The 13,115-nt window shown below is 38.7% G+C and overlaps 1 protein-coding gene across 2 annotated transcripts in view; it reads right to left on the reverse strand.

The window, feature by feature from the left end:
• Positions 1–13,115, reverse strand: part of LOC122816758 (probable cytosolic oligopeptidase A) — a 907,285-nt gene that overhangs the window by 579,371 nt on the left and 314,799 nt on the right. For both annotated transcript variants that reach the window (XM_044089771.1, XM_044089769.1), the window contains exon 9: positions 32–156. In XM_044089771.1, coding sequence (XP_043945706.1) covers positions 32–156 — 125 coding nt within the window. The remainder of the gene's footprint in view (positions 1–31; positions 157–13,115) is intronic.

Below are 13,115 nucleotides of genomic sequence, written 5' to 3' on the forward strand. Positions count from 1 at the left end.
GAAATGACAATGTTCATTTTCAGCTGTTTACCTGTATAGCTGTGGTTACGAAGGAATCTGAGAAGGTTCCATACAGCTGGGACACGCTGGGCCATTTTGGATACAACAGAGACTTCAGCATAATTTCTATATCCTAAGATCTCCGCAATTTCCTGCCTAATGAAAATACAGTATCAGTACAACAGTAAGGAGCACCACAGTATCTTTTACATAAGCTATCCAGTGGTCATCAGTCAGTGAAAGGATATGAACTTTTAACAATTAATGGATAACAGGGAAAGGCAGCCTAGTGGAGAAAATACTGTATCCACAGTGCACACAATAACAAATGATGGCGAAAGTTCTCATTGTTGCCAACAAATTACTAATTCATACAGCAACTAGATTGCTGTGCATTTTTATTCAGCAGTGGAAAATGCAGAGATGCTCTCATCAGAAAGCAAAACAAAACAAATTTAGTGATAACATTGAAAAATACTATGCACTTTCCAAAATACTCTTTACAGTGAAATATAACAGTTACTAATCACACTAACTGAATGCATAAAAAGCATGTCTGTAGCCACAATTGCTGGACTTGCCATTCAAAATCAGAGCCTATTGGGGTACATGTCTTAGGAATTGTTTACCAAAAACACAGCTATGGAGCAGATGTTTTAGGAATGCACACTCCTCCATACTACTCTTGCATAATACCCTAACCTGAAGGTTGCATTTCCTGGGATAGGAAGAAGATTGTTTTACATTGCAACAAAATACTCCGTCTGCCTCATGGTACCTGGTACTGTGAGTGCAGGAAGCTTCCTTCCCCCCCAAAGAAAAACATTTGTTCTGTGCCTGTACTTTATGTATATTTTTTATTTTGGCGAGCACTGCTCTTGGTGATTGTTGTCTGCAGACACACACTTCAGCAAACAGTGAGTCAGTCATGCACCATTACCAGAGACAGAGCACACCACTTACAAGAGGGTACTATGAAAAATAGCACTTTGTCAATTACAAGTTCAAGTAAATCAGCTTTGTAAGATTCAGACTTTGTTTTATTCAACACCAACAGGAAGATACTAAACTTTCTGGAAACCACATTTTGGATGGTGAAAGGAAATGCAGCTTGGATGAATGAAGCAGCATTGCCAATTTTCCCAAAAATTAAAAAAATAGAAACTTGAAAAATAAATAACTAAATTCAGATATTTTAACTGTACTACACATTAGAAATGCATGGAATTTCAATCCCCCCCCCCAAAAAAAAAAAAAAACTTTCTGGAATAAATTACCATTCAAGCCGCCATACTATTTATGGTACACAATATATTTAGACTACTGAACACACAGACTACTGATTCCATTCCATGCAACAACGATTAGATGATTCAAGATCTTTCTTAATACTATAAATATTTATGTTCACTTACTTCAACCTGAAACCAGTCAAAACTCCTACTGTTCTCCAAAACCAGAACTACAAAAACTGACAAAGCAGGTGCTAGGCACTCTATGTAGATTCACAGGTCTATACTAGGCTAACAAACAATAGGACCCTTATAAGCTAAGCCATGCAACTCAAATGTGACCCAGGGGGGTGATTTACTAACTGCCTCTGTCTATCAGAGATATGAGTGCCACACCAGGGGGATTACCCATCCACTGGTCCAAGTTGCGCTTAAATATAGATAGGGAGGATGTCTGCTCCACATGGATGGGGAGTCTGTTCCAGAGAATGGGAATTCTCTGAGAAACATATCTGTCTCTCTAACATATCCTATTTATGTCCCAACCAAAGTTTAGGTCTTTTAATGTAGTAGTTCTCATGCTGTTTGTTTTGCGAATGTGCAGAAAGTTCAGCAAAACAGGGTCCAGGGATGCCTTGTATGCCAGGCAAAGATCACCTCTCAGAAGTCTGTATGATATCAAGTAAAGACAGAAGGCTTTGAGGCAATTAGAGTAGGACATTGTGTTTACTCCCTGTATTCCTTTTGTAAGGATACTTTGTGGATGTTGCAGTTGCTGCATGTATCTGGTATGGTACTTTCTGATGTGATATGATGCCCTCTCTGGACATTGATGCCATGTCCTTGCTTATAGGTTGAGCAACACAGAAGGATTTTCTTACTACCTTTGACATGTGTTGGTTGAAGGCTAGGTTACTATCTACATGAGTTTCCAGAACTCTCGCTAGTAAATCAACTTTTAGGGGTGTTTTATTGATGATTTAGTTGTCTAGGGTGGCAGACATCCCAAAAGGTACTATAATGCATTTCTTGGTATTGAGCTTTAAGCCAAGGCATTGGCACCATGACTCTGCCTGTACTAAACCTTCCTGAAGGGTGGTCTATTCTTTGGAGGATTCATTGACTGCTCCCAGTTTGCAGTCATCTGATAACTTGGTTAGCCACAGACCTTTAACACTGGCTTTGACATCCAAGACGTAAATGTCAAGGAGGAAAGGGCCTAGCACAGAGCCTTGGGGGAACTCCACTGGTGAGCAGCCTCTTTGTGGAGATGGCATCACCAATTTTAACCACATGGATCCTATCAGTGAGCCAGTTAGCTATCCAGCATGCTATAAAGGGGTTTACACTAGTTATACAAGTTTGCTGACAATGCCCAAGTGGGATACTATAGCAAAAGCTTTAGCCAGATCTAATTAGGCAGTATGAACCATTTTACCCTCATCCATTGCCTTAGTAACCCTTTCAAAGAGGTCTACCACATTCAGTAAGCATGACCTTCCTTTGACAAAACCAAACTGTGATGGATCCAGTGTTTGTAAGTCTCCTATGTCCTTGTTAATAATTATTTCCATGGGTTTGCAAATACGACTAGTTAGACTAATGAGTCTGTAGTTTCCAGGATCTGTTGAATGTCCTCCCTTATGAAGTGGGATGACCATTGCATTCCTCCATTCACAAGGCACAAAGCCTGTTTTAAGACTATAGTTAAATAATGACTCCAGTGATCCTGATAAGTTATATTTTAGACTATTCAGGAGGCATGCTGGAATGTTATTGGGGTCCACTGCAGCTGTGTTCATGGCTTCAGTGAGTGAAGCCAGTACATGCTCCCTAGTTATAGTTGGAGGGGTTATGTTTGAGGGTATTTTTGGGTAGATGGTTGGAAGGGAGAGCCACTGGAACTGAATTTGTCTGCTAACAGGTTTGCTATATCACCAGGCTCAGTGAATGTGGCATCATTAACCACCAGTTCAGCACTGTGCTACCCTTGAGGTTTCTGATACACATGTAGAAGACATTATGGTAGAAGACCTTGTGGTTATTTTTCACCTAGAAGGCTATCTTAACCTCAAAGTTGGCTTTTCTTGACCTAATTAGCCTGGTTAGCTGACTACTTACTGTGAGACAGTCTCTATTTTTATGGGAATTACCCTTCCTGATTTTTGCCATAATTTTTACCTTTTGTTGTACATCCTGTTTAATTTGGGATGCCACCATCCCTGTCCATATTCAAGCCTAGGCTTAATTCTGGTAGGTACAGCAGCCTCTATGCAGCCACTGACATGGTTGTACAGAATTTCTGAGAGCAATTCAGCATTGGATGCCATGTTCTCAAAGTTTGGAGGGGCAATGAATTTTGACAAACCATCACTTAATAAAAAGTAATTTGCCTTGGAAGAGTTCATAACTGTTACTGGTTTTAATGGGAATATGGAGTTGATTTTGATTTTGAAGGACACAGCTTTATGGTGGGACGTTACCATGGAGGATGAGACATGGTGGGGTTTGGTGTTCTCCCATATAAGTAAGCACAAGGTCCAGTATGCTAGAACCTCTAATGGGCATACTCACTATTTGGTCAAGGGTGTTTGTAAATACAAAGTCCAGGAATCTCTGTGTCTGTAGATTTAAGGCCGAGTAGGAGCCCCAGTCTATAGAGACGTAATTAGAGTCTCCCATGAGTAGGGTGTTAGTTTGGATGGTAAGTGTCTTCAGTAGGTCCAACTATGCATTCTGAGCTTCTTGGGACATGGAGGCTGACCTACAGCTGGCTAAGATATGGTATTAGATTTTGTCTATGGTGATCTGCATGTGGAGGAACTCCAGCAAGTCATTCTGTCTGACCACTCTAGAGGTCTGCTTGTTACTGACATATATTGAGACATGTAAAAACAAATGAAGAACCAGTGAATAAAGTTCCTCCAAATAAAACCACAAAAGCAAAGAGCAAACACGGCAAAAGGCTAGTAAGACTGTTTAATGAAGTTAATGCTTTCACATCTCAACGGACGCTTCCTCAGACTTTGAATGATACACAGTATAAAAGAACACAATTTATGCTCTCAGTGAATGATTAACAAACATCTAAACTAATTAATATTCATGACTTCCTAAAATGGCAAAAAACAATCTAAAAAACATACATAGTAATAAGACTAATATAAAAAACATTCAGAATCAAATTTTGTACTTCATTAATTAAACACACTAAATATATGGCATGAGAACTATGATAAAGATAAAAAAGTAATAATATATTAAAAATGTATGAAATGCATATAACAATTCTAATCTCAAAAGAAAAAGAAAAAAATTCAAAAAGCAATTTATGTAAAAGACAATTTATGTAAAAACCTTCATATCAATTTCTTAACAAAGTGTATAATAAATCATTCTAAATATCTAGAGAATGTATGTATATATACACTATTGTTTCAAAGTTCTCTCTAGTAGAAAAGGTTTTAGCACTACTTTATCATTTAGGCCAAATCCCTTGTCAGCTTGCATCCTAATGATCCATTTCATTTCCCTTTATTCGGTAAGATTCTTGATATTGCCCAACATATTGTTACTTCAAACAATCTCTAATACTAAAAACAAAAATTTATGGTTGCTCCCATGATTTAAAATATGTTGTGCCAAAGCATTCCCTTCATCTTCCTTATTTATAGCATAAATGTGTTCTCTGACCTCTTCCTCAGTGTACGATTCGTCTTCCCTACATAGAAGACGAAACATTTAGTGCATGAAGCTAAATATATCATGTCCCTCATTTTGCAATCACCATAATGCTTAAACACATAAATTTTATTGGTGACAGGATGTATAAACTTATTGCACACATATGAGCAATGATTGCGATTCCTACAGGCAAATGTGCCTTGTCGTTGGGATTGTATTGGCCTCATCCGAGTATTGCCTTCATTACAGCATAGTAGTCTCTTTAGAGATTTACTATTGTGATAAGAAAAACTGGGTTAACTCCCAACAATGTTGATTAATTTTTCATCAAAAGTCAGTATTTGTCAATTCTTATTGATAACCTGAAGCAATGTTTTGTTATTATTAGTATAGGGTAGAATCATTCTACACTTATTAGTAGTGTCCGATCTATCTACTGGGGGGGGTCACCAGACCTTTCTCCTTTACGGTTTCTAAAATAGGGTTTCCCTTTATTTGTTCAATATATAAAATCAGGTTTACTAAGTTGTTCACATTCATGAGCCTTATATCCCCTAGCTATACATTTTTATTGTAATATATCAAGTACTTTTCACATCTTGTTTCTAAACTGGTGAACCTAGATACCCTAAGGCCTTGGCTCTGTACAATACTTCTATAAATATGACTGGAATGCATACTCTGTCTGTGCAGGAGGTTATTTCTTCTAGAATCCTTTCTGAACATTTCAGTATGAATCTGCTTACCCTCCTTCCAGATGACCACATCCAAAAATTCAATGGTCTCTACTGGACACAAAAGGTCTGAGTGGAGGATTGAAACAGTCCTTATGTATTTTGGGAAGACCCCTAATACTAGTTATATAAGGGTTTTCAACCAAAAAATACTTGTATATTTCTGGGCTAATTATGCCTGACATCAATAACTCATATAGGTTGCTGTGCATATCACAAATCAGTGTATTCAACTGATCACTATTCAGCTTAGTATAAACTCCTTATTCATCAAGCATATCATTAATTTTACTAAAATAATCTACAGCATTCATTATCACAATTGTGCCCCCTTTGTCAGCTGGACGTACAATGATTTTATCATTATTCCTTAGTGACTGTAGGGCCCTACACCCACTTCAGGTCAAGTTATAAAAGCCCTGCTTCTTTTTATCCATAGTAGTGAAACTAATAATATCATTCGCACAAGCCTTTTCAAAGGCTTCCAAAAGGGGGTGTAATATTGGAGAAAATGTACTGGGTTTCCTAAAGCAGTGAGTGTTATTTTCACTATCACCATATACAAGGAGAAGCATTACATTTCTGCAAAACATTTTGATATCTATTATGGTGTCCATATTGTCCGTCCCTAATGAGGGAATAAAAGACAAACCTCTCTCAAGTAAGCTGAGCTTATTAGCATCCAGAGAACAATTCGAAATGTTGAAAACGAATCCAACAGCAGTCTTTTCCATACCTTTTTGTTCTGCATTCAGTCGTCCTGGTTCTCCTCTGAATTTATTCTCCGTTTCCTCCCTCTGCTCTGTGAGTGTGATGGCTGGAAGTGCAGTTGTTTTATGGCTAACGGAAAAACCAGGAACAAAGACTTTTCTGGCTGTTTGTTCACCTCTTTCACTTTCCTTCTAACATCAGGACCAAGTGAATTAGCTGATGACATAGTGGGAAGTTCTTTTGCTATGCTAACAATGCCTTCTTGTGGTTGTTTGTGCTCCGATTGGCTAGGAGCAGTGACTTTCGTGTTTCTAGTTCTAATAGTTGAACTCTTCGGCCAAGCAAACACTTCCCCTTTTTTAAAATCCATAAAGCCTCAATGTAATTTCTTTTTCTTCTGTAAAAGAAGTCTTTGCTCTAAATTAGTAGCATGTGTGGTTAACTGCTCTATAAACACGTTAAGTCTAGTGAGTGAAATCACCACACTCAATTTCTCTTGCAAGTTCACTATACCAATCTTAAGTTCACCTTCAAGCACAGTATAATGCTCAATCAAGAGCTTCATACATCCGTAACTGGTTTCTCTATTCAGCTTCTGCCACTTGCAGAGTAAATCCGGATATGTAGTGCCATAGGTAGGCATCTTCAAGATTCTCAAGCCTCTGGGCACTATTTTAAAATTTTGGGATGCTTCCACGTGTTTCCTCTGCCAATGAACACGTTTTAACTGCAAAATCTTCTTCTCTATACCGCGTTTAATTAATAAAATATTTTCAGGATCATTTACCTCATTGTCCTTTTGTATATTATCATTGTCAATGAAGGCCATCAAGGGATTATGGTCTACATAAACTAACTTATGTACTGTATAATTTCTACCTGCAACACCTTTGCGAAAAGGATTATATTCCAATTCCACTTCAAGCCCCTCAGCCATACTTCACCAGTTCAAAGAAGCAAAGTAATGTAAAAACAAACAAGAACCAGTGAATAAAGCTCCTCCAAATAAAAATCCAAATCAAACCACAAAAGGAAAGAGAAAACACGGCAAAAGGCTAGTAAGACTGTTTAATGAAGTCAGTGCACATCTGCCTGTAGGAATTGCAATCATTGTTCATATATGTGCAATAACAATAAGTTTATACATCCTACCACCAATAAAACTTATGTGTTGAAGCATTACACTGATTGCAAAATGAGGTACGTGATATATTTAGCTTCATGCACTAAATGTTTCGCCTTCTATGTAGGGAAGATAAATCATACAATGAGAGAGAGGGTCAGAGAACACATTTATGCTATAAATAAGGAAGACTAAGGGAATGCTCTAGCACAACATATTTTAAAGCATGGGAGCAACCATAAATTTTTGTTTTTACTATTAGAGATTGTTTGAGGTAACAATAGGTTTGGCAATATCAAGAATCTTACCGAACAAAGGGAAACGAAATGGATCATTAGGATGCAAGCTAACAAGGGATTTGGCCTAAACAAACTATAGCAAGCATCCAAACCTTTACAGCAAAGTCCAGTTGCATCAGACCGATGTCTAAAACTCATCATAATGAACATGGACTTCATCAGCTTAAGAATGTAACTCGGTCTTTTTTACGTTTTTCATTCTCCAATTATCCACTTATTCAATTTGTGATTGCTGGGGGAACCACATACCATTCTGACACTCAGATGCCTTAAGACGAAGAAACTAATCACTGTTGCAGTAGCCTAAGCTATATTAGTCCTACTCCCAGTGCAACTAGTGAGCTTCCAAAAGCTTAGGGCACCTTCCATATGCTCCAAATATCAGGAACTCGAGTAGAACTCCAGATAGATGGAGTGCAAAAAATTTCAGAGCATTTTTGCCTAGGAGGGAGGCAAGAGCCCTGAAGAATATTACTAGGAAACAAACCATATAGTAACCATATACAAAAAGGACGGCCAAATCCACACCTTGGAAGCACATAAAAATACAAGCATGGGGGGGGGGGGGCTAGTGCAGCAGTAATCTATTAGAACATCTACAGTTATGGTAAGTTTCACTTACACAAATGTAGTATGTTGAAACATATATCACTGTTGCAGTAGCCTAAGCTATATGGGTAGATTACCATAGCTTAGGGAACAAAAAGAAAAAAGTGAGGAGGCCAATAAACTAAGATTCTGAGAGCCACTGAAGAATAGTCCTAGCAAAGCCTGCTTTGGACCTACAAAATTAATTTACTCTATAGTACTTTGTAAATGTGAGTGCAGAGGACCGTATTGCTGCCTCTAGAAAATTACTAGAGCCCACCCCTTTCCAGGAACCAAAAACCTTGTGGAATGGGATGTACCCTTGCCTGGAAGTGGCTTACCGTGGAGTACAGCAAATGGTAACAGCATGAGACAACTACTGGACATGGTCTGTTTTGAAACTGGTTGTCATTTCCTCTTACACTTACAGGAGGAAAACAGCTGATCAGCTTTCTTGAAAACTTAAGTTTTGTCTAGATAGTATCTGAGCTGTTTGTGGACATTTAGAATATGAAGGATCCTTTTTACCCTTCTTCTTGTGTTCACGAAAAGAAACTAGAAGATTAATTTAACAGTCTGGCCTAACATAAACTATGAGACCACTTTAGGAATACAGGTAGAATTTGTTCTCAAAGAAACTATGTCCCTGTGGAAAGCAAGGTAGAGTTGTCTCACCATAAGTGCAATACTCTCCTAGCAGATGCCAAAGCAATACGTAAAACAGTCTTCCAACATAAGAACCTTAGTTCAGCCTCATGAGTTGGCTGAAGTGGTGACCGCATATGTTTCACATGCATAAAATGCAGATTTCAAGGAACAGTCACCTGTTTCCTAGATGGACAAGTACGTAACACCTCTTTCAGAAATATTTAACTTGAGCATTATTAGATGCGGGGGGGGGCAAGCAGAAATGGAAAATAAATGTACCTAGACAGAGAAATACAAAAATGCCATTAAATACGAACAACCAGAAATAATCAAGACTTTTCTTGACACCTTTAATACCTGCTGCACTTCCTCAGAAAAAAGGAGCCTAAAACGTATCAAAATTCTATCACTCAGGCAGCTAGAAGAAGAACTTCTAGACTGGGGTGTATCACACTCAGCCTCTTGTGTGACTAAATCCAACCTGTGGTGAACCTTGTGGTAATTGCCCTTGGTCAGACTGAAAAAAGGGAGAACCATTCTTGCCTTTACCAAAAGGTATCAACCACCACTATTTTGGAGAGTCCTTCTAGATCTTTAGAGGAACCCTGGATGTCAGTAGAATGGGTGAAAAAATGTAAAAGCACATTCCCTTCCATGAAAATAACAAATCACCTGTCTTAGAGGCTTGCTTGCAGGGAGTCCAGGAACAGAATTTCTTCAGTTGTCTGTTCTAGGGAAGCCAACAGCTCTACCTGAGGTGTTCCTCACAGTTGGACACATTTTTAAATTTTTGGAAGACACCAGGATGAAGTTTCCATTCATACAGGGTTTGTCCTGGTCCTGCTGAGCTTGTCTGCAAACAGGTTTTGCTCTGAACGACTGTATGAAGTATGAAGAGTCAAACCTGAGCTGAGTTGCTACCTCCCAGGCCATCAAAGCAAGTCTTAAAAGGGGATACGATTTGGTATCCCCTGCCAGTTTATGTGCCAGATGACTGTGGTGTAGTCTGTGTACACCTATAGAGGTCCTGGGGACTAGAAATGATTCAAGACCTTCAAATAACTGATAACTGCCAGCATCTCTCTGACATTTGCATGCTTATGTCTGTCTATAGGAACTCACAGAGTACTTCTACCCCTTTGGAAACCTCTACCCATGCCAGGTCTGAAGCATCTGTGATGATGACTAGTGCTAGGCACTTTATGAATATCCTTGGTGCTGCAGACAGTGCAAAGGGTAAAACAGAGAACGAATGACATAAGCCAGGTACAAAAAAATCATAATAAATGCCTGAAATAAATGTCTGAAATGTTCTGCAATGGGGATATGAAGTCAGACATTCTTTAGATCCAACTTATCCTTACTGTGAAAGTTAGAGTAAGAATATAAGGTACAAGAGACAAAAAAGATATCATCTTGAACTTCGGAATCTTGACAAAAACATTTAGATAAGAAAGATTCAATACAGACCTCCAGTATCCTTTCTGTTTTGGAAACTAGAAACAATTTTTTATAAAAACTTTGTCTAGGAGATTTGGGGCACAGGCTCTATGACTCCTGGAGACATCGTGTGCTGCAGGATTCAAAGAAACAGACTTGAATCCCTGGACAAAAGAGAGAGAGAATCCCTTAGAAAGGGAGGAAGGGATTCCAATTGCCAAGTGTACCCCGCACTGGATTACCTTAAAAACCCAGCTGTCTGAGACTATCTGATGCCACAAGGGGAGTGTCTCAAAGACATGGAAAGGTTGCCGGGGGGGGGGGGGCTGAACAAGCACACAGTCATACTGACTGAGGGGACTGTGCTTGACTATTAGTCTTTTACTTGTGTTTTAGAGCTTCCTTTTCATTTCTTTTTTTAAAACCCTTTAACATATGAGATAAATGGTTTAAAATTCTGAAAGTTAAAGTGCATAAAGAATACATTTAGTTTTTCAACAACTACTGCTTTCCCATCCTTGTCAGAAAAAATGGAGCAAGCAGATGTAACCTCTTTAGAAGAAGCAGATTTGTATAGAGACAGAATGTATAGTTGTGTAAATAAACTTACCTTAACACTATATCTTTAAATGATCACAGCTGCATTATTATTAGCTATATGGTTTATATCCTTTTAAGGCTATAACAGCCAGTCAGCCAGCGTCCAAGGCTTAAGGCACCTTCCATGAACCCAAACCATTAAACAGCACAAGCAGAGCAGACGAAAAACAGCTCTTCACAACTTTCATGCCAAATGAGAAAGAGAGGTTACAGCCCTGAAAAGATCAATGTTAGGAAGATTACATTGGCAAACAAAACTAGGGCAATGGAAAGAATGAGCAGCTACTGCAGCAGTGATCATTCGAACATCTACTGTTCAGGAAAGTTTGCTTATACAACTGCACTACGCTCATCATTTGACCATTGTTGCAGCAGCCCATGTTTTCAGATTTGCTACATTACAATTAAGAACTATCATTCCAGTTATTTGATTTTCCACTTAGTAGTTGTGTGTTTGGCTAGGTCTTCCATGACCTTAGGCTGCTTAAAACACTTGCTTTATTCCACGAGTTGTGCCTTGGTCACTGACTCAGTTATGAGTTTTCCTCTACAGAGAGACTTTCCTTTCTTTGCATCAGCTTAGCAACATATTTGTCATCCATTTTGCTACTTAACATTCGCTCTTCTTCCAATAGTACATTTACATGTCTTTTTTTTTTTTTTATACTATATATATGACTTTCAAGAGACTGGTTGATCGGAGCTAAAATCGACCTCTGTACTGTCGATCCACACTGATACACAACACAGATGGTCGACAGTTGTGTGATAATGGACCATCTCCAGGGAAGAGAAATAAAGAAGTTATGTTCTTACCATAACATTCCATCTATGTTGTCGATCTTCATTCATTCTTGACTGATGGGTTCGGTTTCGAACTCTCAGTACCGACTCAGCCGTTATACATAGCTCACGCCAGCCAAAAACTCACGAGTTAAGGCTCTACAGACAATGCCGCTCTTCCCATTTCCTCAAATTGAATTTGCCTTATAGTTAAAGAAAATAAAGAAGCCCTGTCTAAGGTATAATCCTATAATATCCCAGGACTAGATCAGAACCCCCAGGAGCCTTTAGGAGGGGGCAGGAGGGTGGGATATCAAGAATGAATGAAGATCGACAACACAGATGGAACGTTATGGTAAGAACATAACTTCTTTATCTGATATTGTCAATCTTCATTCATTCCTGACTGATGAGACAAAGTCCCCAGCTACTTTAGATCCCGGGCAGCCCTAAGGAAGGATATTCTTGAGCACCATAGAGCCAAAGGATGCTCTCCCCTGGAGACCAAGTCTAATTTGTAATGAGTGATAAAGGTATGTGGGGTAGCCCAAGTTGCAGCTGCATATATGTCTTCCATAGAAGCTCTGGAATGAAAGACGGCTGAAGTGGAAACAGATCTTGTACAGTGAGCTCTGATTGTAGTTGATAGTTTCAGTTTATTTTGGTTGTATATAAAAACAATGCAGTCTCTTAGCCATTCTGACAAGGTGACTATTGATACAGCTTTGCCCAATCTGGTACCTGAAAAGGATAGAAATAGTTGGTCTAATTTTCTAGAGGAGTTCATTCTGTCCAAGTAAAAACCTAATTGTCTATGGACGTCCAACAAGTGCAAGCAGTACTCTCCTTTGTTTGTGAAATTTGGAAAGAAGACCGGTAAGTCTATGGTCTGGTTGATATTGGACTCTGATATTACTTTGGAAAGGAAGTTACGATTGGTTCTGAGTGATACTCTTTCTTTGTGGAAGATGATATATGCATGATTCACACATAAAGCTTGTAACTGAAGTTCTCCTAGCAGACGTGATAGCTACTAGGAAGAAGGTCTTCCAAGATAAAAGTTTGAGGTCACAAGTGGCTGCTGGCTCAAAGGGTTTCTCAAACTAGACATTGTAAGACTAAGGTCAAATCCCATGTCACTGCCAGATCTTTGAAAGGGGGTTTTAAATGGAGAGCGGCTTTAAGAAAAATCTTGCATAGACGATGAGACTTCAATGAATGGTCATCAAAACCGTTATGAAAATTCAATATGGTAGTTAGATGAACCTTAACT

The sequence above is a fragment of the Protopterus annectens genome, chromosome 12.part0 (assembly GCF_019279795.1).
Source record: "Protopterus annectens isolate FY-2018-M chromosome 12.part0, PAN1.0, whole genome shotgun sequence".
Lineage (NCBI taxonomy): Eukaryota > Metazoa > Chordata > Ceratodontiformes > Protopteridae > Protopterus > Protopterus annectens.